The sequence below is a fragment of the Mesoplodon bidens genome (genome assembly GCF_964165515.1).
Source record: "Mesoplodon bidens genome assembly, chromosome: 9".
Lineage (NCBI taxonomy): Eukaryota > Metazoa > Chordata > Mammalia > Artiodactyla > Ziphiidae > Mesoplodon > Mesoplodon bidens.
This window is the reverse complement of record NC_138166.1, coordinates 93,692,417-93,720,125: the sequence shown is the minus strand read 5'-3', so window position 1 is coordinate 93,720,125 and position 27,709 is coordinate 93,692,417. Positions and strand designations below refer to the sequence as shown.

Below are 27,709 nucleotides of genomic sequence, written 5' to 3'. Positions count from 1 at the left end.
TGGTCTGTGAGAAATAGGTATATAATTGATTTTAAATTTTTTATTATTTACTGTTTCAAGGCTGGCAAATGATCTAAAATTATAAAATGTAAAGAAAAGCTAACTATGGGTTACTTTTCCCATTCAGTTTATAGAGAGTAAAGCTGTAATAGTTTGGTAATTTTCTCTTCTTTTTAAGGAAAAGTATCGGTTTCTTTAGTATTTTCCAGGCATTTGGGATAATAGTGAAAACAATGTATTATAAGATTTCATATGCTTTCTTGTAGAGTATGATGGGGCTCTTAAAGATTAACACCACCTAGATTTTCATCATTCTTTCTTTTTTTCCTTTTTTTCTTTTTTTAGATTCTCGCCTCTATTGAGCTGCTGGCCCGCTCATTGCCAAAAATTCACCGCAGTGCATCCGAACCCTCTTTGAATCGGGCTGGCTTCCAAACAGAGGATTTTAGTCTGTATGCTTGTGCTTCTCCAAAAACACCCATCCAGGCAGGGGGATATGGTGCGTTTCCTGTCCATGTAACAAACTAAATGAGTGACAGAGTGTAGGACGGTAGGGACAAAGGAAAGTGAACATATGTTTGCTTACATATTTGTTAAATTGAATAGGATATTCTTTTTTTTTTTAAGGTGAACAAAAGAACACGTATGTGTTTTTAAAGACTGGATATAATTGTTTTGCCAATCTAAAATTCGTACTTAGCATTAGAGTTTCAACATCGAAGGGTTTTTGAAGTTCTCAGAAATTGCTGAAAATTCACAGTACCTTTTCCAGAGGTTTTACTTCCCGTTCCAAGTTTCTTTTGTTTACTTGGTTATTCTAATTATTAAACTTCAGTTAAACCTTCCTCACTCACCTTTTGCTGTTAGCTGTCCCGCGTCCATTAGGGGCTCCAAGAACAACGCTGCACCTGTGTGTGTGATGGCAGGTGGGAAGCTGACAGTACGTTAGGCTGTGTTAGTGAAGGTAAACTGAACAGGTCTAATTAGGAGTCACTAAAATTGAATAAGCTTATTTTTATTCTTAATATTTTTTCTTATAACTATTTCTTTATGTTAATACAGTTTGGAAAATATAGTTGTCCTTTATTCCCTTAGAGCAGTATAAATTATGGGTGCAGGTAACCAGAGATATTGCTGAGTGGCACGTTTGACATGAGTAACATGGTTTAACTTTGGATTTTTAGTTAATATTTCTTTATATATTAAGGATGTCTTACACAATGCAGAAGTCGAATTTCCTTACAAATGCATTACCTCCTCTTCCTGCCAAAAAGTTCCACAGAATTCTGTGAGAACTTGTAGGTTTGTTTTGTTCTTCTTTTAGATAACTGGTTGCCAAACAACCAGGTAATGGATTTTTAAAATACTATTATTTTTTTAGGTTATACTCACCTCTCATGATGCATATTAGCAATGACTTATCCATGTGTCTCGTAAAATATCTGTCCTCCTTATTATGAATGTATGAATTGTTTTTTTATTCCACGGTGTGTGTGTGTATGTATATATATGTGTATATATATATATATATATATATATACACATATATATACATACATACACACTTCAGAGTCAACCTAGGGACCAAAGCCAGCCTCTTAAATACATCTTCATGTACTCAGTTTGGAGTTGTGATGATATTAAATATAACTGACAGTTCCAGGGTTATTCAGGGGCACACAGATGGCATCTGCATAAATGCCATCCTTCTTGGAAGCCAATAAAGAAGAAAATCGGGAGGACTTTAGTGATAATTTAGTCTTGTAAGTAGCACAAATAAATTTTTGAAATATTTTCTTTATTTGAATAAGTTAGATTTCATCCAGGGAAACCACTCAGTGATAAGTTTGGCATACCTTGTGCCCCTCACTTAGGTATCTTAAGATAAATAATGCCATTCATGTTTTTAGAAATCAATTCATGACTTTGAATGTAGGAAAAGTAGTGAAAAAGAACGTTTATTGTATTTTTAAAAATGAGAATAAGAAAGTCATAAAAGAATGTGACTTATTCAGAAACATAAAAGTGTGTGATTTCTAAATCTTACAGTGATGCTAAAGATGTGATTATTAAACCCAACTATTAGATTGGGTTTTATTTATTCACAAATTGAATAGCAAGCATGTAGCTAACAAAGTTTTTATTTACAAATTGACTTGGTCTGTGGAATGCTCAAAGGTTTGGGCATTTTGAGGCACAAGAGTCAAAAGATCTTTTTATTGACAGAGCTCTTTCATAATTCCTCAGCATACTTTCTTCACTTTTATCTTCCTTTCTTTGTTCACTCTCTTTTTTCCCCCCAACACTACCCACACTAAATACTACCCAGCTCCCCACATCTGCATTTGACACTTTTCCTTCCTTTCCTTACCAGTCTCCTTTGCCAGAGGGCATTTGCTAAACTCTTAGAACTGCTCAGAAAACTCACTATACCAGGGGTCCCCAACCCCTGGGCCACACAGCAGGAGGTGAGTGGCAGGCTAGCAAGCGAAGCTTCCTCTGTATTTACAGCTGCTTCCCCATCGCTCACATTACCACCTGAGCTCCACCTCCTGTCAGCATTATGGTGAATTGTATAATTATTTCATTATATATTACCAATGTAATAATAATAGAAATAAAGGGCACAATAAATGTAATGTGCTTGAATCATCCTGAAACCATTCCCCCGACCCCGTCCGTGGAAAAATTGTCTTCCACGAAGCCGGTCCCTGGTGCCAAAAAGGTTGGGGACGGCTGCATAATACCATCCCATTGACGTTTGAACATGCCTTCAAAGGACTGCATAGTAATTCTCTTCTTTCCAAATTGGGCCCACTGGAAATGTTATTGGGAGAACATTAAAAATAGAGCAGGTGAAATATATAAATAACATGAATCTGGAGAAGTAGAAAGCATTAGAATGATACATGGTAGTTTCCCTTTCTGTTTGTCTGTTTGATACTGAGTTTTAGATGTATTCTCCAAATAAGAAAAACATTATTTTCCTAACCATATGTAGAGTTAATCTTTTTGACTAAGGAATTGAAACAGAAGGACATTCATTCTCTTGCAGCTGACGGCTTCTTTCCTAAAACCTGAAGCCTCAGATATTTTCATTAAAGTTGATATCCTTCTTCAGAAGCCAGCCTTTTTATAAAATTTGTTTTACATTTAGAAAGTTTTACTAGTCAGTGATGAGGAATGAGGTTTGTCTCCTTGATTTTAAGTAGTTTAGGGATCACAGCATTTAACTCAAATACTTCAGGTTTGTTTGTTTTCAGATATTACAGGATTGTACCAACCATTTAAATACTAAACCAGTAGTTAAAGTCATTCTCTCTAAAATAGTGACTATTTAACACACTTGCTTATTAAATGGCCTTTCTCTCAAGTGGATCACTCTCAATTTAAGGAAATGATCTGCCTTTTTTTTTTTTTTTACGTGAAAAGAGTATTTCATGACTAAAACGTTTTGTCAGTTATAGTCTTATTTGAGAATTACTGAACATTTCTATGGTACTTTTTCTTTTACTAAATATTTCATCTCTCCTGTGATCATTTCTCTAAGAATTTTAACAAGTCCAGTGTGTCTCTGCCAGAATGTTTCCCATCCTTTAGAAACTGCCTGAAAGGTCACCACAAAGAAAGAATGGGACTTATTCTAGTTTCAAATGACTGCCCCCCTACATCTAAGACAGGGATTTATTTACGTACAAAATAACGTGTTAGATTTTTCACAGCATATTTAATCTTTAAGGAATTCTTTATCAAATTATATGTGTAACAGCCACTGAAATACATTTAATTCTAGAATTAAGGGTGATTATTTAATAATATCTTAAAACTAGTTAATCAAGTCCTTAGCTTTCAAATTAACAAAGCATGATATTTGAGGTGTGTGAAATCTTGGGATCTTCCCAAGTGTTCTTTGCCCCTTTCCTAAATAAAGTCAAATGGAAAATAGAGCTTAGGTTATTCTCAGCTAAAAAGGAGGTTATTTTAAAAGTTTCATTTTGGCCTCTGATTGATTTTTTGGTTAATAATTAAATTATTTTAAACTCAGAATATCTAGATGTTTCACTTCAAATAACTTCACACAAGCAGAGTTGGCTCTTACCTCAAATAAAATAGGGTAGGAGTTGGGATAGTAGAGATTTCCTGATATGCAAGGAGGAATAAACAAGAAAAAAAATTTTTTTTTCCAATAGCAGATCCATCTCCTGTTACCCCTGTCTTATCCTTAAATTTTCTGTGATTTCAGGGACATATGTAGAAGGAGTTTTATTTTATTGATCTCTAAACTATGAGTCCTTTTTGTCTTTTTTTTACCCCCCGGACCTGAAGTCTGATTATGAAAAGAACCACATTCCATTAGAAGCAGTAGACTCTGGTAGCGTGATCTTTAGTGTTTGCTTTATTGGTATTTGATTTGGAGTTTGTTGGCAACATTTTGTGCTTTGGGGAGTTGTTTTGTGTGTTTGTATTTTTAAGGCTAATATTTGTTTGTAGAGAACACTGTTCAATGAAATGGAGTGTCTAATTGTAATAATGAGTAGGAAACATCTGAAGATTTTTTTAAGTTATTTTTAACATGGTATATAAGATTTGGGCTTAGAGTTTATCATTTTCTGATATTTTCTCACTTAATAGATGAATTCTAGCCATTTTTTATAAAGATTTCTGTTAAGCAAATCCTGTTTTCACATTGGCTCCCTTTAAGGAGTTTTAGGTTCTGTTAGATACAGTGACTACTCATAAAGACTGTTGAAAATTGCTTTTAAGAAATGTATTAAAATACATTAAAATAGCAACCATAAAACCATAAGCAAAGGTAGTAAGGATGTTTATGTATTTCTAGAGTCTCTGTTAACATAATAGCCTCCTGTGATTATGCTCTAAATGTTTTACTCTCCAAGGTCTTAGTAATTTGACTTTTTTTTTTCCTTCCAATCAGTGCCAATTTCCCCAGTTCTTTTAACTTTAAATATGAAGGGTAATAAATCTTTTACCCTTCCTTGATCTTTTGACTCAGAATACCTTGGTTAATTGTTGAAAGGAATCCTTAGATGGAAAGAGATAGTATCACTGTCTGCAGTCCAATTAGTAGTTGTATTCAGAATAGGAAAGCAAATTATTAATTATTGAAAATCATTTAGGGGGTCTGTTAATTGTTAAGACCTTGGACTTTGGAGTCAGCACCTGGCTTTACATTCCAACTCTGCCATTTTCTGGCTGTGAGATTTCTGGCAAGTTACTTAAAATCCCAGCTTGCTCCTCTATAAATTAAAGAGAAGTAATAGTACCTGCTTCATAGAGTTATTATGAGGATCAGATGCAAATGTGTATAGTGTTGAGTGAGGCAACTGGTATACTATAATAGACACTCGAGTAGTTGCTAATATTACCAGCATACAATCTGAGGGTTCAGTCAGCCAGTCATTAGCAATCCGTTGTTTGTTAGAACATGCCAGTGTTCTCTAGTACACCAGTTGAAATCGAATAGCAATCAGAAAACAGATAGATTATTCCTCGATTAAACAGTGTATTCATATAAGTGATGCTTGGATCCTCATCAGAAGCTATATTATGGAAAAATGATGTTAAGGCTCACTAAATTCTGATAGCTGTCAGTTATCAACCAACCCCCAGAAATTAACTGTGGCGTATTTAATAAGAGGAACCCTAGTTTGAAGTAAAAGCTGTGGACAAAATAGTAGGTGAAAAATAATGGCATGGGGCTTCCCTGGTGGCGCAGTGGTTGAGAGTCCGCCTGCTGATGCAGGGGACACGGGTTCGTGCCCCGGTCCGGGAAGATCCCACATGCTGCGGAACAGCTAGGCCCGTGAGCCATGGCCGCTAAGCCTGCGCGTCCGGAGCCTGTGCTCCGCAATGGGAGAGGCCACAACAGTGAGAGGCCCGTGTACCGCAAAAAAAAAAAAAAATAATAATAATAATAATGGCATGAAGCCCCCAAATTCAGTAAGCTAAAAGAGTATAGTACCTCAAAGGATCTTTGTGGTTAAAAAAAATTTTATGCTGAGAATAATGTTCATTGACATGTGCCTATGAGTAATTTTTTGGTAGTTTAAAAGGTGAAATGAACTACAAATGGGAGAGGTCTGAACTTTCTTTCCTTCATTCAAATGTGTGATGTGGACAGATCATTTGACCTGTGAATTTTGTCTTTTACAAAATGAGAATAATTCCTGCTTCTTCCTTCCTAATTGTGGCATTATAATAATGAAAATGAGTTGATAATTTAGGGGGAAAGTGTTCTACAAATCAGCCTTACTATTTTACTGGCAGTTACTGAGAAATTCTGTTCATTGGAACTGTTTCAGCTTGATTAGAATCATAGCATGTAAAACCCAACTGGGTAATTAACTGCAGACTTAATATCCTATGTAAGTTGTCGTTTTTCATGGTTTCAGCCGTTTTTGCTTTTAAATTAGTAATGTCATTGCTAGATTTGTAACATATAGCTAGTCACCTTTCAGTGAGTTTTCCATGACGCTTTTCTGTGTCTCTAGGTTATTTGAGATAACGTTTTTAAAATTAGCTCTTGTCCTCCCTCTACAGGAGAATTTGCAGCCTTCAAGTAGCCACACCATCATGACAGCATCTACTCTTATTTAAGTCTTGTGTTCGTACAATTCGTTAACATCAAAACACAGTTCTGTTCCTTAACTCTTTTTAAAGATAAAAATTTTCAATGCATAAGCTGGTGTGGAACAGAATGGAATTTCCCATCCAACAAAAGAGGGAAGAATGTTTTAGGAACTAGAATTCTCTGCTGCCAGTGTTTCTTCTTCAACACAAATACCACGTGCATACAAGTCTGCCCACTCCCAGGAAGAAAGAGGAGAGACCCTGAGTTCTGACCTTTTGATGGTCAGGCATGATGGAAAGAAACTGCTGCTACAGCTTGGGAGATGTGCTCTGGAAAGTCTGCCAGTCAACTTTGCCCTTCTAACCACCAGATCAATATGTGGCTGATCATCTGATGGGGCAGTTGCAATCACCAAGCCTCGTTCTTTTTCCTGTTCTGGGATTTTGTTATGGAGCTCTTTCCCCTAGCCACCACTGGTTAATTTCTGAGGGATGGAACAAAAATGCAGCATGCCCTTCCTGTATGGTGCATGTTCAGTCCTTGATAAATTTTTACCAAAATGAAGCTATTTTATTTAAATGGAGGGTGAGAGATGAGGAGGTAGGTTTTGGTGTAGAGGAAAAGGGAATGCTGCATCTTTTTCCTGACCTGCTGGGTCTCTGGCCTTTGTTTCCCCGCTCACTCAGGCTCTGCCTGGCGGGCAGACTGGAAGCTCTGGCGCACATTGCCTTCTTTTCCCATTGGGTCCAGCAATGAAGACAAGTGTTTGGGGATTTTTTTTCTCCACGATGTAGCAAGTTCTCAGGAAAGTACAATTGATATCTTCCTCCTAAGCTCTTCCAGTCACCAAGTACTTATGTGGCTACTTTGTCCAGGGCACAAAATGCCTGTAATCTAATTAAAAGCCTACAAAACTGCTTGATAACAGTTTTGAATGTGAGACGTTTATATAATTTAAATGTAAGGTACAAGTTTTAATTTCTGAATTTCTTCTATTATATTTTTATTAAAAAAAATAATTTTCAGATTTAATTGAATTGGAATAAAATAATACTTCCCACTAGAATTATGTATCCTGGAAAATTGTATTTTTGTTATATAAACAACTTTTAAAGAAAGATCATTATCCTTTTCTCTACCTAAATATATGGGGAGTCTTAGCATAATGACAAATATTTATAATTTTTAAATTAATGGTACTTGCTGGATCCACACTAACATCTTTACTAATATCTCATTGTTTCTTCCAGCTAACTCCTGCACTACATCCTACATTTTCTTTCTAGTCTTTGATCTAGCATATGCAACCTCAAATAAAAATGGTGGTGTCTCCATTCATTCTCCTCCTTCCTTTTTTCCCAAGCCTGGTCTTCAAAAGGTTGGTTAACTTTGGCAGCCGAGTCCCCCAGGCGGAGAATAGAGCAATTTTAGGTGTATTGGGACTGAGGGAGGATGTGAAAAGCCTAACATCCGTAGTTTTTATAGAACTGCTGTGGTGTTAAGAACCTTGTACCTTATCTTTATAAATGGGGAATATAACCTAGTCATAACTTCCCTTGACCTTTACTAAAGTGTGGTATAAATCACAATAGTAGCAAAGAAAGTGACTCTGGATGTATTAATGGCAAATAACCCCCTTATCATGAATCTGGACTCTGTTATCAAGATTTAGGAATGTAAATCAAATGTCCCTAGCCCAACCAAGCTATGTAGTGAAGGACCTGAAAGAAATTAGACAGGACCTATAAGATAAATCAGGGAATTAGAAATTATTTAAAATTTTCAAATTGTAAATTGCCCCACTATTTTTCAGCCTACTAAAGCTTACTGTCATTAGATGATTTCTTGCTACGTTACCTATATTCAGAGGAAGGCCTGTTGAAAATTCCATGGACTTGTAAAAGATTGTCCCAGGAAAATGGGAAATAATCCTCAAGTTATTAACGAGTTTAAAAACCAGTGTGTTCTTAAGTCTTTCGTGAGCAGAGCAGTATCTTACAAAATTGAAGAATGAAAATGATTTGTGCTGATTTGAAGAGCATCTTGTGTGCATAATGCTGCCTCTCTTTTAAAAGCATTGTTTATTTTTCTTTTAAAATATGTCCCCATAGATGCTTTTGAATATGCTTGTGTTACCTTTTCCTAGATTGGAGAGAGCTGGGCTTGAACAGTAGGCGTGTCCTGCCGGAGGTCTAGTGCAGGACTCCCTCCCTGAGCACGGCAGGAGCCAGCGCAGGAGCTAGTTATGGAGGGAGCTTAGCGTTGGAGTTTTCAAAACAAAATTCAAGGTGATACATTGTTTTCTTCCCTTTCTTTTTAGAATAGACTGCTATCTCATTTGAAAAATCTCATTTCTTAAATGAAGCTGTGCCCAGAATCCAGGCTCAGGGTATTCTTGAGAGATTTGTATAGAGCCCTTAGAAAATAAAAATAAAATTTTAGCATTTCCCTTTTCTTCCTTTTCTCCATTAAATGCTTTTTCTCTAGTTTACAAATGGCATGGAAAAGGAATTTCCCCTGAGTTTTACATGCTTTTTTTGATGCTTAGACTACAGATAGACTTGAGCTCCTAAGAAAATACAAGGGGAGAACTCCTTGTTTGTTGTGCAGTGCACTTTATGAGTAGTTTGTATCGATATTATGTGGCTGCTTTACTGACAAGCTTGTAAGGCTGTACTTATCTGTCTTTCCTGTAAGGCGGCTGCAGTGCCTTCTGTAGTGTGTTTTATTTTGGATAAGGAGAGGTGACACCTTCTGAAAAATTTCAGAGTAACCATAAAAGATTGTTTTAAAGTATGTAGTATTCCGGATGGACTTTTTCATCATTAAACTAGTCTAGAGTCTAAACTTTTACCACTGAAATAATATTGACCAAAAAGTAATTTATAAAGGGGATTTGTGAATAGAAAATCCACTGTAATCATTTGTACTTAAGTGCACTCTTAAAAGAATATTCTGTCTCGCTGTCAAATTCTGGTTCCTTAACATCCAATCCCTGGTTGTGTTTGCGATCTGGTGGGACATGCTAAGGCAAGCTAGAAGATAAAATCCCATATACTTTAGTATACGTGTTATATTTATGTCAGTGTTGGAGAAGAAAGAGCAGTTACTTAGTAATAAAGATCCAAGACTTCAACACTGTCAACCTGAAACTTTGTAAATATTTCCTAAACTCTTGTTTGGTGCGGTCACAGCTCTTTATCACACAATGTTACCTTTTACTCATCAGGCAATTTTGGAACTGCTGCACACCCCTCCTCAGATCTCACCTGCCCCTCCCGTACATTCACCTCTCCAGCCTTGTGCACACCTCATTTAGCTTTACTTTGAAACACATTGCAGGGTTCAGGTGACCTCTTCAAAAACTACCTCCTCAGAATGAGGTAATGAATAGTTATTTATTTTAAAATATGAAAAGTCAGGAGCTCTAGAACATGAAGATGATTTAAGATTTTAACTTTTATGTGTACTTGTATTTGAGCCTTCTCATTTTGTCCTAAAGGGCATTATACATTTAAGCAGTAATACTGAAAAATGTAGCTCAGAGTATCTGAATGTTGTTGAAAGTGGTGCCAGAATCTGTTTAGGGGTACGTTTCAGAATTTTTAACCTTATATCGGTTGCATGAAATTAAATAGTTAATGGTAACACTTCACTAACAGTGATATAATTTTAATTTTCGGTAGGCTTAGCAAGACAGTACATCTTCATAATGAGTTAGCCGCAGCTTCGTCACATGCACAGATGCTCCTGTAGAGAGACTGCCCAGTTCAGAGGGTAGAATGATGACCCATTTTGCAAGTTTCTCTTCTTTGTCCAAATTGGCATTCTTTGTGCTAGAATATCAGCACTTTGAGACTAGCAATTTCAACCATTAGACTATTAAAAAGCAAAAAAAAAAAAAAAAACATAGCCAGACATGGAAAGTTTACTGTGAGTATAAACAGCAAATAGCTTACAGGTCATACATTGAAATGGTGTAGGTAAGGCTCTAGAAAAATACCTTGACAATTTGCCAAATGATCTTACTGTGCCTTCATGATGCAATAAAAAAGCTAAAATTTTAGCAGAAATCAGTGATTTGTGAAGAGAGCAGCCACCCTGGTCTAACTGAGCTGTGTTAATATTTTTTAGCGTGCAATTTAGACTGCAAAGATAAATGCACTAAAGAGTTTATAGCCAAAATCATGTTTAAAAAAAATGAGAAAACACACAGGTAAATTTTCAGTGAACAAAATTATTTTTTTAAAGCACATAATCCCTAGTATAGTCAGATATATTTATCACATAGAGCAAATAGGTCGAAATCATAATTCAGTGACATTTCTAGAGAAACTTTTTCTACTCCCGTAGGTTCTTCAAAGCATGGAACTTTTATATAACAGGAATGTTTGACAGACATTTTAAGAAATTGCTCTAGTTTAGGGTTGAAGTACTATCTGCTGGGCAGCAGTCATATGTATTAACTAGTGAGAAGGGTGGAATTAACACAGAGGACAGAATTTGATTTGCTCAGCTCCCGTAGTACTGCTGCCGACCTAGACACTGATTTTCCAGAGTTTGAAATATAAACTTGCCTCTCAGGATTCGTTTGCAGATTAAGTGGGACTGTCTTGCTAATGCTGTTCAAGGTGCTCTGGGGGCCAGGTGGAATCTCCAAGGGCTCCTCTATGAGGGGACGTATGGCTGGCGGCTGTGGACTGGACACACTCCATGGTGTGCTTCTAGTATCTTGATTCCTCGCCACCCCCAAGAAAGGCTTCAGCAAGTTCTCTAGACGTTTCACCAAGGAGTATTACTAATGCCCATAGGTTGTTGAGCACCCGAGGGGTGCAGTAGCATCTCTGCCTGATTGTATATTGGCCGCCAGAGGAGAATGAAGTGGCCAGTGTACTCATATTCCATGTTGCTAGCTCTGGTAAATTGAAAATACTGGTAAGATTTTTGTTTTATTAGTACACTAGAGAGTAAGCTTTGTTTTGTTGTTTGAAGATAATCAATTTTCACTTCTGTTTGGGAAAACATTTAAATTGAATTTCAGTCCTAAATTTTGCCAGTTGTGGCAATTAACAGTTTCTATCAGGTGTTTTTAAGGTAGCAGAGGACAGAAACATAAGTCCTAAAATCTTAAATTAAGGTAACAGTGGTTTATTTTAGAACGCTTAGGGGTGGTTAGTCTCTACCTCAAAAAATTGATTGAGTGTATCTTTTATTTCAGTATCCACAATTTCAACTGTTGTTCTTGTAATACTTTTTTTAACCTTTTGACCCCCTTTACCCAACTGTTAACTTAGTCTTATTAATTACTAAATCAATTTCATTAAAATGTTTAATTTTATTTAGCAGTTTTGACTAATTACAATGATATAACCAGTTGTGCATGAGGACACAGCCAGTGAGTGTATCTGAGTTTTTTTGTGATGCTTTTTTTCTTAAGAATTCTGTAGGTTGAAGTAGTCTTTGAAAACAAAGAACTAAAATACGTTTATTCATGTTAGCATAAAAAAAAGATTTGTGCAAAGCATCTGCTTCTCCTGGCAGGCTGAGCACATTGCCCAGCACCCACGAGTGGCTGGTTCTCATCACAGAGTCTATGTAGGGAATCGGGCATGAAATTCACTGAAGAGATAGAGCAGAGGAAGTGTTCTGTTTACAGGAGTGGAGATAGGGCTTATGAGCAAGTTGCTTAGTAAGTTGGTTTTGTTTTGAGAATTATTGTGTTACATTTGTGTGTTAAGCTTTTTTTTAACCCACTTGTGTTTTGGTGGAGTATGTGTTACATAAGAGGAAACGTCAGACTAGCATAAGCAACAAAGCTCACAGTCTAGGCACAGGTGTAGACAAAATGGACCAAAATGGGAGGGGGGAGGGTATGGGAGTAAGTCTAGGGGTAGGGAAGAATTGATGTGAGGGTGGGAAATAAACTAACTAAAATGTAAGAGTGCAATAAGTGTGCTTTTTATTCTAAGCTGTGAACGGGTTTTTTAAGAAATCATTCCTTCCTAATACATTTGCCTGTGTTCTGTAGCTGATTAAAACCAGCTATGTAAACATATAATGCCTTTTTATTCATGTTAATTACCAACATAAATGGCTAACCTTTATGTCTTATTTATCTTCATGTTATGTTAGTTTACATACAGGGGTGTGTATGTGTGTATGCTGTAAATTTTCCCTCCTTCATTTGAAAACGCCTTTGTTGGGTCCTCTGTGTTTCCTTTGGCCATGCCACAGGTTATAGTCTCGGCTTGGCCTTCATATCGCCTGATTTGAAGGACTCTATCACAGTGACATAGCTCATTCATTTGTTGTACACTCTGACCCTTTCCTCACTCAGCAATTGCTGTTTCTTCTAAAATAGGAGTGTACAACTATGAGGAGATTTAAATTAACTGTTTAACATATGTCCCTTTGAATTCTGTTTAGTAGTTATGATTGCTCTTTGGTTTGGACCAAGAAAAAGGAAATCTGCGCCCCCCCCCCCCCCGCCCACCTTTCACTTATTTCTTGGTTTGAGGACAATTCTTCTGTAAGAGAGAGGAAAGGGAAATCCTTCATGTTTTAAGTGCAGTGAGTTAATGGCCCCTGGTTTACTCCAAACCTTATGGCGATTCACGTTCACATTCCTCTCCTCTCTTGCTGCCAGAGGTTTGGGTTTAGTTCACTTCAGTTCCGCTCAAGCATTGAAAAGGTTCTCATGGAGTCTGGGGTGTGCCCAGTGAAAGGATGGGGACTTTTTAATTGTCCACAGACCTCTCTATACCTGCTTTGTGAAAATTACAAAGGAGTAAATATTTTTAAAGCTTATTTTTCAATTCATAAAAAAAGACATTTATTTTCAGTCAAATGGATGATGTTTCCCTCTTGTCCCTTAATCCTCAGTGTTTGCTTGAATTTTTTTTTTTCAATTCTTCCCCATCCCCGCTTCTTGATACTTTGGGTTCTCTTTCCTGCTCAGGTCCTTTCATTTGTATTTTGGAGTTTTTCTCATGTAAATTTGTACAATGGAAAATATTGTTCAGTTTGGATAGAAAGCATGGAGAATTAAAAAAGGTAGCTGAAATTCAGATTGAAGAAATTTATTTCTGTGTAAAGTTATTTAAAAACTCTGTACTATATAAAAGGCAAAAAAGTTCTATGTACTTGATGTGAATATGCGAATACTGCTATAATAAAGATTGACTGCATGGAGAAGTCTTTATCAAGATCATTTTTCTAGCACTGTCACATTCAATAAGGGAAGTAGGGCTTTTGACGGTCAGTTCTGTCAGGCAGTGGAGGGACCAAGAAGTGTACATTGTTTCCAGTTACTGCTTGGTGGGCAGAGGTACTTACATGAGAAATATTTTAAAAGTAAATTGTCAAGATGAATACCTAGTACATTGCACCGGCTACACTCTTGTGGTAGTTTTTTGTCCGGTGTTGGTGATTATCCTCAGGCATTTTATGATGCTGTGATCTGACTGTTCCCCTCCAGTGGTTCAAATGAAGTGTGTGCTGTAATAGAGTCATTTAAGTAGTAGTCTGTAGAAGTTCCCTTTTCTGAACTTTGGTTATCTTTCAAACTTTTTTGACACAACTTTCAGTAATACATTTTCTATAGGAACACAGACAGTACACACAAATACATGTATTTGAAACTATGCACTCCTGTTTTACATTTTTTTTTAATGCTGGCTACCTTCCCCCATGAGTTGATTTTATGCATTTGATTTCATAAAGCTTGAAAGACACCTAGAATATCATCAAGGCTATGTCATATTACCAGGCAGTTTCCAGAAGAGAGGTAAACAATTTTAAGACTTTACCTGGAAACCCTATGTCTGAGAAAAATATAAACAGAAAGGTCTTCAAGATGGTACATATTTGAGGAATCTGGTTTCTGGTCTTCATGCCTCTCCAGCGAATCATAAAATGCTGTTGAGACAAGTATTTTCTCTGAACTGCAGTTTTCTCATCTGAAAAATGTAATTCTGTAATAATTACTGAAACTCATTTTTAAATAACCTTCATACATGATTACAGTAGGGTAATTGTGGATTCGTTTCTTGATGCATTATTCTATAAGTTTTCCTTAAAATTTAGTCCAGAATTATGAATCCTTTAATTATTGTGATAAAATTCTATTATAAACAACCCTACCATACTAGCTCTTCTGAAATTTTGGGCCTACTGTCTGGGCTCTGTAGTTCTCCTAGACTCGTAAAATGTTAGAGCCAAAAGAGTTCTTAAAGATTACATGGTTTAGGGACTTTCCTGGCAATCCAGTGGTTAGGACTCTGCACTTCCACTGCAGGGGGCCCAGGTTCAATCCCTGGTTGGGGAACTAAGATCCTGCAAGCTGCGAGGCACGGCCAAAAAGTTTATATGGTTCAGCCTTAAAGATTTCATGGTCCCCTCATCAGCTACTGAATATGAATCCCCAGGGATGACTTCCCTAGGCTCACGTAGCCAGGACTCAGTCAGGACTTTGGTCTCCAAGATCACTACTATGCATTTTATATATACTGTATGTATAAAATTTTGTTGTGGTTGTGATGATGGCTGTAGTGAAATTTGGATAGAAATAGGTGTTGACTCCATGACATTGAGTTTGTAGCTAGAAAGGGATATTGTGCCAGGTGTATTCCACTTGCTCCTTCTGTCTTCTCCAGTCAAGCAAGCCCACTGCTCATGTAGGTGATAAAAGGTAAAGGCCCAGTTGCTGAGGCAGGTCAGTACCAGCTCGGGCAGCTCCCATTTCCTCAACTGTACACTGATGTCCTGCTGAAGCTCCTGATGAGACTGGTGGCAAAAGGTCCCCGGGTCAACCTCTTCTACAGAATAGTTCTAGAGGCAAGTGGAACCAAGATGACTTCTGTACCTTCCCAGAACAGGCACAACAGGTTTCCTTACACAGTACCTCCCTGGTCTCATAACTTTATTAGGTAATCAGTTGTGGTGACACTCAAGTTTCCATAGGAAACTTAGTAAACTTAAACTTACAAATTTGTATGTTAAAATTTGACACTTGATATTCTCTGTTGCCGTCAATAATTCTTTCACTGCCTACCTTTCCATTTATGAAGGTACATCTGTCCATCTACCAGGCTACACACTAAAACTGACTTAGAATGTACTTTTAGCTACTCAATAGGAAGGAAGGAAAGGTCATCCTAAATGTCTGTCTTGCTTTAGGCAGAGGAGAGGGGTGGTACCGCATCTGCTGAAATAATGTTTACAGTTTATCTCCATATGGAGGCTTTTCTATAAAAATCAATCCAGGATTCAAGGGTCACTATAAACTTAGCTTAGACCCAATGGTCTAGAAATAATAGTTGCTTCCATTCCTTCATGCCAGATGCAGTTCTGAGGGCTTTATGTGCTAACTCATCTATTTAATCCATTTTACAAATGAGGATATTGAGGCACAGTTCAAATAAGTAGTCTGCCCAAACTCACAGCAAGTAAATAAATGGTAGAACTATGAGTCAGACCAAGCAAGTTTGGCTCCAGGGCCTGAGTTCTTCAAGCACTGTGCCAGTTTTTCAAACTGCAGGTTGAAACCCATTAGTGGGTAGTAAAATCAGTCTCAACCATTTTTTTAAATGTAGAATAGAATATAAAAGAAAATGTAACATAAGTTTTCATAAAACTTTTGTATCATTTATGTACGTATGTATACATACACACACACACACACACTAGGTCACAATGTAAAATTACTTCTTAGAGTAGGTAGGTCATGATCAAAAAGATGGTGTAAACACCATCTACCTCACTGAGACCTACAGCCAGACAACCAGGATTTGAACCTCAGTTCTCTTAACTTGTATCTTGGGTAAGTTACCTATCTACAGCTCAACTTACTCATCTATAAAATGGAAAGAATGTGAGGAGGGTGGAGGCCTATTCCTTAGGCCGGGACAATTTCTGCATCAGTGCAAACTGATTTCACAGCCCAGGTACGGAAAAGAGGATCCAGCATGTGGAGGCCACATTGGCCAATTTTAGAAGACTGCTAGTTTTAAAGTTATCTTTTAATTCAAGTCAAGCAACTCTGATTGATTTCTAAGGAAAAAAGCTAATGGGATTATCCTATTTGAGTTCACTGTTACAGACTGTATTCCTTCCCAAAACAACTTTCATCGATTGGTTGGGGCGGGGGTGGCGGCAGTGGAGAACAACAAAAAACTGAAACCTACAAAGTACACAGAGATCTAATGGTCGTTTAAAGACCATAAATATTTATCAGGTGAGTAAACACAAAGCCAAGGAGAGCCTCAGACACCCTGTGCAACAGGCTCAGGACTGCTGGAGCTGGCGGGGGGAGGGTGAAACTGTTCGACTTAGCGTTTGCTGCCATTATGCCCACTCTGACACCTGGGGAGAACCAAAGTGGGGGGTGAAAAACCTAAGAACTAGGAACTCGAATTGGACCACCCCCTGCCTAGAGCCTGTCAGAAGCTTTCTCGCTGCATTTAACATAAAATCTAAACCTGCAGTCATGACCTATTAATCTCATCTAGTCCCACCCTCTCCTCCCCTGCTGGAACCCCACTGGACTCTGTCCCTTAAACATGGTGACCTTGGTCCCTCCCTAGACCTCGGTTCTCGCTACTCCTTGTCCCTGGGGCACTCTTCCTTCAGACCCCACACAACTGGTTCCTGCTACTTGTTCAGGTTTCAGCTCAGATGTCTTCCCCGCCCACCGAAAAGATCAGCATCAACCATCTCTAGCACCCAATGTTATTTCCTTCACAGCAATGAGTAAATCTCACTTAACTACTTGTTTGCCCTTCCTAAAATCTACGTTCTCATCTGCCTTGTTTAGCATGGTATTCCCAGCACCTAGGTAGCCAAAACCTAAATTAAAAATATGAATAGTTATGCTTCTGGGCAAGTCATTAAGCCACTCTACTGCATATTTTTATCGGTAGATAGAAGAAAATTCTGTCCTACCTCCTCTCAGAATTGTGATGCTACAGAAGGTTGAAAAGTGCTTTGAAACAAATTTTTGAAAAACGGCATCATCCTATTTCACCCTTATCTCGCACTCCTCTGGCCCCTAAGAATTCCTAGTTAGACGTGTGCCTTAAGAGTTCCACAAATGGTGACTCAACACAATGCCCAGCCACAAGAGAGAGATACATAAACACAACAGATGGACCACACCGACTTCTAACCTCTGTATACTTGGGCAAGAATACACTAGCAGTAGAGAAATGGCAAGAGTTTCACATAAACTGTCAGTGTACATACGACTAAGACATCCGCTAAGCAGGCAGGCAGCAGGGCACTGTAGGTAAGCGTGGGGTCAGACCTAATGTCGTCAATCATCAGTGTGTGACCCTAAGCAAGTTACTTCATCTCCTTGAACCTCGATGTCCTCACTGATAAATGGCACTGAGGCTTATCTATCGACGCCACGGGGTACCCAAGAAGACCCACCAAAAGGGCTATAACCAGTTAGCACAGCAGTTGGGAGCACAGGAAATAATCCATAAAGGGTGGTTGTCATGATCAGAAACATCCATAACTCAGTTCCTCATTCTTGACCAGAACTTTAATTTACAACTTAATATACAATATGGTGTCTGTAACTTCTTGAAATTCTCACCTGGCTCCTGCAAGGAAACAAAAGTGAAAAGCTTTAAGAACTTTTATTTTCAATAATTCAAATCCATCATGCTTGTTCATTCAGTTATTCATTCATTGAGCACCAGTCATGGGAGTCGCCTTGCAGAAGAGTCAAATCACCTTGCAGATTTCTCGAAGGGATTACAGTCTAGCCATTAAAATGTTAATGACTGTGTACAGGAATACTGGAAAACATGTAAGAAGATAGGAAGAGGCTAGTGTTGGCAGACCCGTTAACACTGGGGAAACAAGAGGCCTGGTAAGGACGTTGTAAGGCCTGGTAAGGACTCTTGTCCATAGGAAAGCCAGTGACAGGAAACGAGCTATAAAACAGCTTCACTGTTTGCCCCACCACCACCTGCCCCCGTATACACAGAACTGCTGTAATTTTTGTGTCAATAAGCTCCTTCGAATTAAAATAACAGCAATACTAGTAGTATAGGATTTAATGGGAACACTTAACTGTCTCTTAATGCTTCCCATCCTTTAAAACAATTTCCAAGGTATTTTGAATGATGGCAATTATTAATGTGCAATGGTTAATTTTTTTGTTTTACATTTTTATTGTGGTGTAATTAAAGTTAAAATGCGCAGATATTAAAGGTCTAGTTCAACGAATTCTGACAACTGTATGTACCCACATAACCCCAACCCCCCACCCTACCTCTATAGATGAGTATCACCAGTTCGCAGACTTCATATAAATGGAATTATTCATTATTAGTACTTTTAAGTAACTCTCTCTTTTTGCTTAATATGATGATTTTGAGATTTACCTAAATGACTGTCTTGTAACTTGTTATTTTTAATTGCTGAATTATTACTCAGTTGAATGAATATACTGTAATATGTTTATCCATTCTCTCACTGATGTACAATTAGGTCTAGTTTGGAGATACTAAGAAAAAAATTGCTAAGAAAAATTTTGTACAGATGGCCATATATTTTCATTTCTCTTGACTAAATGCCTAGGAATAAAGTCGTTGAATCCTAGGATATATGTGTTTACCTTCATTAGAAACTGCCAAATAATTCTACAAAATTGTTGTGCCTTTTTACGTTCTTACTGGCAAATATTCCAGCTGCTCCACATTGTCACCAACATTTAAAGCTGTCAGTCTTTCTAGTGGGTACAAATGATAACTTATTGTAGTTTTAATTTGCATTTCCCTGGTGATTAATGATATTAAGGGCCTTTTTTCATGTGATTATTGGCCATTCATATATCTTCTTTTGTGAAGTATCTGCTCAAGGCCTTTGCCCATTTTTTAATTGGGTTGTTCATCTAATTTGTTGATTATAGAGGTTCTTTACGTATACTAGATACAAGCCCTTTGTTGGATATATATGCTGTATTTTTTCCCAATTAGTGGCTTATATATTTATTTCCTTAATGGTGTCTTTTGATAGCAGAAATTTTTGATTAGGCTAAATCAAATTTATCAAGTTTTTTCTTACATCAGTGCTTTTGTGTTTTCTCCAAAAGTTTTTTGTATGCCTTAAGATTATGAAGATACTCTCCTGTGCTTTCTTTTAGAAGCTTTAAGAGTTTGGGTTTTATTTTTAGGTCTATTATCCATGCAGTGATTAATTTAAAATCATATTAAATGAGAATGTCTTCATCCCTGAGGGATTTGTGAGGAAAGGAACTCCTCCTAGTATCTTCCTTTTGAAAGAAAAACTCTCTCTGACTTCCTGATTTGGAAAATGAAAGGGCCACAGCCTTTTACTGTTTAAAGAGTTAATTCCATGAGATTCCATATTGTAACATTCCCATATGCTCGAATTTTCCATTAAAACGCTGAGGGTAGAACACTGTATTTTTGCAACTACAAACAAGCTCCGTATCTATCTTGTCCATCACTTTAAGCCCTGTGCATTGTTGGTGCTTAAAAACTCTTTGATCAATAGATAGATAAATGGGACCCTAAACTGTAACATAGCAAAACATGAAAAGGAAGATGAGACTAAAAGTGTGTATGGTGAAACGGGGGCAGAATGACAGCAAATGTGAAAATACCAAAGGCAGAAATTAGACATGGTGTGTTAACTGTTCTTCATGCTGTTATAAAATGCACTGTTTCTTTGAGACCATCATAGGTGCAAAGTCAAAACATGTTTATTGACAAAAGTTAAATATAACTTTAAAAAGAAACTTGGGGTATACCCACTTGGAAAGAGTTGAGTCTACATTTTCAGTCTTCATCATCAGGAAGGATACCTAATTCTTCATCCGTCCACTGGGAAGGATCTGGATATGGAAAGTGACCCTAATGACAACCAATTAAAAAAAAAGTTCATGAATCTATACTTCACGCAACGAAAAGAATCTACACTCCATACAACTGGTTACATTTGAAAAGAAATCTTGAAAAAAAAATGTGATTAAAAAAAATATCCTTGGGCTTCCCTGGTGGCGCAGTGGTTGAGCGTCCGCCTGCCGATGCAGGGGACGCGGGTTCGTGCCCCGCTCCGGGAGGATCCCACATGCCACGGAGCAGCTGGGCCCGTGAGCCGTGGCCGCTGAGCCTGCGCGTCCGGAGCCTGTGCTCCGCAACGGGAGAGGCCACAACAGTGAGAGGCCCGCGTATCACAAAAAAAAAAAAAAAAAAAAAAAATATCCTTGACATACCACAGGAATAAATTCTCCTTCAACTATCTGATGGTCCAGCTATTCTTCAATCTGTTCAAAAGGAGCTGTGGCCTGAATTTTAAAAGCCTGGCCATTTTGGAGCTACTGGCCTGAGTCAGCATTTGAGTATGTGTTTGTGATGGAGTGTGGGCGGTACAGAGACAACAGATTTCAAAGATACCCCGTGTCACAACAATCTCTTGAATCCCTGACAAAACATAAGGTCTCGAACTGTCCTGTCATTCCTGCTGGGAGATTTGGAAGCCCCAGGTGGACTCATTCCTTGTCTATCCTGATCTAGGGCATATGCGGCTGCATCATTATCTCATGCCAGACAGCCGCACAATAATCCTGACAGCTGACCTACAGTGAGATAAAGGTGTCTATGTGCTGCCACAGACACCATGCAGCTCCTTACTGGGTGACAAGGGCACAGAGAAATTGTAAGAGAAGTGGGATATTAATCAACCTGATGCTTCTAGAACTCACTGTATAAATTTAAGATTTTTCCCTATCCTAAAAAAAAAAAACCAAATTTACTAAAATTCAAAGTATTCTGGATCAATAAGCATGGATTTCAATGGCTTAAAGGTGTAATTTCCTAGAGAAGCATCTGTGCAAATGTGATTAAAAGCTCCTTTTGAGGCCAATGACATGTTAGAAAGTCACCAGTAACTAACTTCGCTCCTGAGGGAAATTAGCCCACATCCATCCCACCTCAACCTGGCTGCCTTGGGCCTCTGGACAGACTAAATAACATTTATCATTTAAAGGCATTTAACTGTGAAACTTAACCCGCTGATGAACCCCTACCCTAGCTTGGAAAGTAAGAGAATTAGCTTCTATAGTCTCCCTTCCAAATATGGCCACCAAACAGAAACTGTAAGACATGGGCCACCTACATGTAATACATCCCTGAGTGGAAAAGGTCAGAGACGATATGTTTCATAAAATAAAAGGATTCCTGCATATACATAAGGACAATGTGGTGAAGAGATACATCCAGGTTGAAAAACAGTCTACAAACAGAAAAAAGAAACAAGGTAAAGCTATTAAGAGATCTTCCCTCCCCACACCCAAAGAAGGACAAGAATTATTCTCCTGCACTTACCAGCACAGCATCTGAGTCATGCCAAAAGCGCCAGAGAATCCAGAACCACATGGTTGCACTGAAGAACTCTGCCTTGATCACCTGGGATCTGGTCAGCTGGGGAAACTGTCTGTACCGGGGCTCGATATGCACACCTCCACCAGCACTACATGACAAAACGAAAATGTTAAGCAGCTTGCTATATCTTCAAAGTATGAACTCATCCAAAACTTTGAGTTACATCCAGAAACTGAACCTTTCTCATCTCCTCCACGAAATGCAGAATGGCAGTGCTCCACAATCCCTCGAAATACTCCTTTTTCAGAAGGCTGCTTTAAACTTGTGCAGCAGCGAAAACTGGCCTGAATTGACAAGAGGCTAATTATGATTTTCATTTAGTGAATATTCATGTATTTTACACCAGAAATATGAATGTGCTGATTATGGGGTACTGGCCCCAAGGGTTTTGATTAAGGAATCATAAACCTGTAGTAGTAAGTCACTAGCTTATCCAGAAAAACAAATCAAATTTATTTTGTCTGGTTAGCCATCTATTTCAAAGGCAAAGTATGTCCTCTGCGTTATTACAATCTTTATTAAAAGACCACTTTATGGGGCTGCTCTGGTGGCGCAGTGGTTGAGAGTCCGCCTGCCGATGCAGGGGACACGGGTTCGTGCCCCGATCCGGGAAGATCCCACATGCCGCGGAGAGGCTAGGCCCGTGAGCCATGGCCACTGAGCCTGCGCGTCCAGAGCCTGTGCTCCGCAACGGGAGAGGCCACAACAGTGGGAGGCCCGCGTACCGCAAAAAAAATAAATAAATAAAAAATAAAAAAATAAAATAAAAAATAAAAATTAAAAAAAATAATAATAAAAGACCACTTTATGGAAAAGAGGACTCAGCAGATCCTTTTTAATAAGCCAAAAGCACTGAGCAAAGCAAAGAGTCTTAAATAGTAAGTTTGAACAAGTTTTTCTCGTTTTTGTGTTTTCATTTAGATACTGTTGACAAGGTGTGGAATATAATCCATACGAGCTATACTCATTTTATTCAGTCGGACTGTAATTATTACAGGTTGAATCTAATTCAAATAATAGAATTTTTACTTAATGGGGCTACTTTCAAGTCCTATTCAGCAGCTATATGTATGCTATTACATACAAATGGATATAGAAAATTTAAAGAGAGGGACTTCCCTAGTGGTGCAGTGGTTAAGAATCCGCCTGCCAATGCAGGGGGACACGGGTTCGAACCTTGGTCTGGGAATATACCACATGCCGCGGAGCAACTAAGCCCATGCACCACAACTACTGAGCCTGCGCTCTAGAGACCACAAGCCACAACTACTGAGCCCACGTGCCACAACTACTGAAGCCCGTGCGCCTAGAGCCCGTGCTCCGCAACAAGAGAAGCCACCGCAATAAGAAGCCTGCACACCGTAATGAAGAGTAGCCCCCACGCACCACAACTAGAGGAAGCCCGCGTGCAGCAACGAAGACCCAACACAGCCAAAAATAAAAATAAATAAGTAAAAAAAAGTTTCCGTCAAGCATCACTGCTTTACACCCTGAATTTATCATACTGTTTCTGTATGCCAATTATATTTAACAATATCTATTCAGGATCTATCTGCATATAGATACTACATTATATAAATAAACCATGGGGGTGGGAATTCAATATATTGTGACAACAGGCTTCCTCTTTGATAGGTTTTGGATATAGTCTAGTAATAAGTACCCATCAGTTAAACTCATTTAAAATAAGATTTGAGAATTATAGTTTAAACCCATTCCCAGAAACTCTCCACATTTAATTACCGCTGGAGTGACATGTTTTAACTATGACTTGAAATAAGTGGATCACTGACTGCAAGATGGAAATCTTTTTGAACAAAATTTGAAACACTGCAATTAGAGAAAAGGAATGGATGACATAACAATTGCCATGATTAAGGAATATAAAGATTCCACAAACATCTAATGTTATGTTCCAAGACAGGTTGTTAACTGCACTATGGCAAACTAGACAAGCTGAACAACCCTCCAACTTGAAACAACTACAATAGTAGTTGAGATTTTTTGTTTTTTTTAATAAATCATTGACCAGACACAAAAGAAAGGAATCTACCAAGGGCAAAACCCAAGTTAAAACAAGACCTAGAAACTACATGAGTGCTGAAGCTGGCCTTCGCCCTGAGGGTTTCTGCTGTTCCCCAGACTCTGTGACCCTCTACCTGGACAGCTGTGGGAGACAGGAGAAGCCTGGGGCCCACCCAAGATGAGAAGTCTAATTACTAGACCCCTGAAGAAAGCTGCAGCCCCACAATGTAAGAGTGAATGGGACATAAACCTGCCAGGGAAGGGAAGGGAACAGGAATTTGTTACCAGTAGCCAGTCCTCAGGTGGGTTTGCACCCAAATTCACACTACCTGGGTTTTGGACATTATGGTCCAAGAGAAGCTCAACCCAAGAATTTAAAGTGGTCTTGGATTCTCTGAACCCTTGAGAAGCAAGACCTCAAAGAATTCTGACAGATAAAAGTTCCAGGAAAAGCTCACAGTCAAAAATTACAAGGAAATAAGACACTATGAGAATCAGCAAAACAACAGACAGCTGTATCAAATATACAAGACTTGAAAAATGGATAACTACAATTTATAATACAGAAAACACGTTATTTTTAAATAAAAGTTTGAAATTAAGAGCAAGGAACAAGAAACTATAAAGACCAAGTTTGAAACAACAGAATTTCTAGAAATAAAATGTAATCATCTGAAATAAAAAGGATTAAAGCCAGGATTAGACACAGCTAAAAAATATGAAAAGAGGTTAGAAGGATGAGAAAACCCAACATATGCCTAATTCGTGTCCTATAAGAAGAAAACAGAATGGGGAAGAAACAATATCCAAAGAAATAATGGCTGTTCCAACCCAGGATTTTTAAGTGTCAAGTTTAAAAAAAAAAAAGAAAGCACCATAACTCTCCGTGAAAGTTACCTTTTTAAAACATAAAGAAAGGATGAATTGGGAGATTGGGATTGACATATATACACTAATATGTATAAAACAGATAATAAGAACCTGCTGTATAAAAACTAAATTCAAAAAAGAAAAATAAAATGCAATAAAAAAAGTGTAAAAACATAAACCAGATCATATTACTTTCCTGCTTAAAGCCAACAGCCTGCCATCATTCTTAGAATAAGGCCTCGTCCTACAAGGCCCACCCTAATCGGGGCCCTGCTTGTCTCTCTACCACTGTCCCCTCACCAGCTTGCTTGCCCATTATCAGCACTCAGAACCTTTTCACTTGCTGTCTCCTTCGTCTGAGAAGCTCTTCCTGGCATTTTTGCATGGCTGACTACTCATCACTTAGGTCTTAGTTCAAATCAAACTCTCAGGCCTGCATTCCCACATCATCCTAAGTATAATAACCCACCCACTAACCCCAGACACTCTCTAGATTAATCCCGTTTTATTTCCTTCATGCCACTTAATACCTAAACATGTTCTTTTCTACTTGTTGTGTCCTCTCCCCAGAATGTAAGCTCCATTACCTTTCTTGTATTCTGCTCTATCCCCAGCACCTAGAAAGACTCTCCAGAAAACCTACTGACTTAAGTATTCACATACTGTGAAATACGGTGTGTTACGGAAGTACCAAGACCTCAGTGAAGAGGAACACCCCCCAGTCTTCCCATGCAGGTCAAGGGCTATTGTTGGTGGCTCTCCATCTCTGTCCTTGCTCAGGTCACACATGCCTTTTCCTTCTCGCCACCCCACACCTGTCCCAGCTCCGTATCCTTAATAGACACATGGCTTTAGACAAGTCACTCCTTTAATTTTCCTGGTCTCAGTTCCCTAATAATAACAGTTAAACAATACTTGTATGATCCTTAGTAGGCATCAGCAGCTCTCAAAACATTTTAGAGATTTGTTATTCATTTACTTACCTGGAAGTCAACATTATTATCCCCATTATATGGGTGAGAAAACTGAGTTATTAAGAGATCATGAAACTTTTCCAAGCTCATACAGCAAGAGTGTGGCAGAGATGAGATTTGAACAGAGGCACTCTGGGGGCTGAATCCTGCTTTTAACCACTACTCTGCACTGCCTCTTGGTGAAGTGTAGATCATGGTGTAAGGGGCCTGGCCCATTACTTGGAGAATTCCAATGTACTACTTTCAGTCCTGCTCTTACTGAACCTCTCTGCACTACCAACTCCTTTTTGGTAGACGTGCCCTCCCTTGGCATCCCAGCACTATGCTCTCCAGCCGGTTTCTTGGGCTACATCATGGGTGACTCTGCTTTTGCTCACTCTCTCAATTCTGGTGTTGCAAAGGTGAACTCTATAGTATGGGGCTTTGGGTGATAATAATATGTCAGTGTAGGCTCATCAACTGTAACAAATGTACCGCTCAGGTTGGGGATGTTGATTATGGAGAAAGCTATGCACGTGCGGGTCAGGGGATTTATGGGAAATCTCGGGACCTTCCACTCAATTTTTATGTGAACTTAAAACTGCTCTAAAAAATACTTAAAAAAAAGAAAAATTCCGGGGCTTCCCTGGTGGCGCTGTGGTTCAGAGTCCGCCTACCGATGCAGGGGACACGGGTTCGTGCCCCGGTCCGGGAAGATCCCACATGCCGCGGAGCGGCTGGGCCCATGAGCCATGGCCGCTGAGCCTGCGCGTCCGGAGCCTGTGCTCCGCAACGGGAGGGGCCACAACAGTGAGAGGCCCGCGTACCGCAAAAAAAAAAAAAAAAATTCCGATATTGCCCAAGCATCCACTTTTGGCTCTCTTCTCTTCCCACCCTTCGGCACTCTCTATGGGTGATTGCCTCTACGCCCGTGCCTTAAAGAACTAATTCTCTAGTCTGCAACCACAGTAATTTTTCAGAATTAAAATCTGGCCGCATGACGTCTGATTAAAACCTCTCAACGACCGATTATCGTCTGTGTTCGAAACCCCTGAGCCAGGAATGAGGACTCTACCATTCCTTCCCTACGTCCGAAGGTCTCCTGTGTCACCTTGCCTCGAACTTGACGCTTCAAACTACACCGTACAGGTGATTTCCTCTGCCCGCAACGCCCTCGCCTCCCCAACTCCTGCCCTCGCTTCCAGATTAGCTCCAGCCGTCTCCACTTTCAACTATCAACTTCCCGAGGGCAGGCTCCCGCTGGGGCAGGGCCCGCCCGAAACACACTTCGACCTGCCGAGCGAGCAGAGCTCTCCCGGGCCCCTGGGTCACGCCGTCAGACTACGAGTCCCAGCATGCCTCGGGGTGGAGGTCGCTGCAGACCCGATCTGCCCGTGGTGCTCGGCGTCAAGGTGAGGGCGTCCGGAAGAGTGGCACTTTTCGTTAGATGCAAGCGAAGCCCCCACCACAGGCAATACTCACTGACGGACTCCAGCGCCTTCAGCCGCCCGCACGCGGCGGCCCCTGAAGAAGTGGCCTCCAACGCGCGCTAAAGGCGCTAGACACGTCAAAGCCGACATGCCAGCCCGCGTTCGGACAGCAATCCCCAGGCCGCACCGCCGCCTCACGTCACTTCCTTTTGGCGCCCCACCCAGTGACGTCAATAGCGTCGCCCCGCCCGTCTCCCGGAAGGGGAAGTACGGAGGCGGGCGGGGAAGCAGGAGTTCCCGCTTCAAATTAGAGTCGGAGGCCATTCCCAGCTGTGAGGACCGTGGGGCTGCTAGCTGAGCTCGCCCTCCGCACGGAGGGACCCGGCTCGCCGTGGCTGTGATGGTCAGGAGGCGCCTCTG

General features: G+C 39.3%; 2 protein-coding genes across 4 annotated transcripts in view; one reads left to right on the top strand and one right to left on the bottom strand.

The window, feature by feature from the left end:
• BRAF (B-Raf proto-oncogene, serine/threonine kinase) overlaps window positions 1-13,776 on the top strand; it is a 158,988-nt gene extending 145,212 nt beyond the window's left edge. For 2 of the 3 annotated variants that reach the window (XM_081244863.1, XM_081244865.1), the window contains one exon: window positions 346-1,499. In XM_081244863.1, coding sequence (XP_081100989.1) covers window positions 346-528 — 183 coding nt within the window. In that variant the 3' untranslated portion in view covers window positions 529-1,499. Of the gene's footprint in view, window positions 1-345; window positions 1,500-6,561 lie in introns of those variants that run through there. The other variant, XM_081244864.1, reaches the window with a different exon arrangement.
• A 4,343-nt stretch (window positions 13,777-18,119) lies between these two features.
• NDUFB2 (NADH:ubiquinone oxidoreductase subunit B2) lies at window positions 18,120-27,507 on the bottom strand. Its single transcript, XM_081243867.1, has 4 exons — window positions 27,342-27,507; window positions 21,955-22,099; window positions 20,383-20,481; window positions 18,120-18,198 (listed from the first exon to the last, which is right to left on the bottom strand). The coding sequence occupies exons 1-3, from the start codon at window positions 27,437-27,439 to the stop codon at window positions 20,407-20,409; spliced, it is 318 nt and encodes a 105-aa protein (XP_081099993.1). The 5' UTR covers window positions 27,440-27,507; the 3' UTR covers window positions 18,120-18,198; window positions 20,383-20,406.
• Between the last annotated feature and the right edge of the window lie 202 nt (window positions 27,508-27,709).

Bases quoted from the DNA above. Each gene is read 5' to 3' on its own strand.
- NDUFB2 (XM_081243867.1), bottom strand. From the start codon at position 27,439: ATGTCGGCTTTGACGTGTCTAGCGCCTTTAGCGCGCGTTGGAGGCCAC. The intron at 22,100-27,341 runs GTGAGTATTGCC...TTTGTCATGTAG, and splicing joins GAAGGCGCTGGAGTCCGTCA to TGCTGGTGGAGGTGTGCATA. The intron at 20,482-21,954 runs GTAAGTGCAGGA...GGTTGTCATTAG, and splicing joins ATGACTCAGATGCTGTGCTG to GGTCACTTTCCATATCCAGA.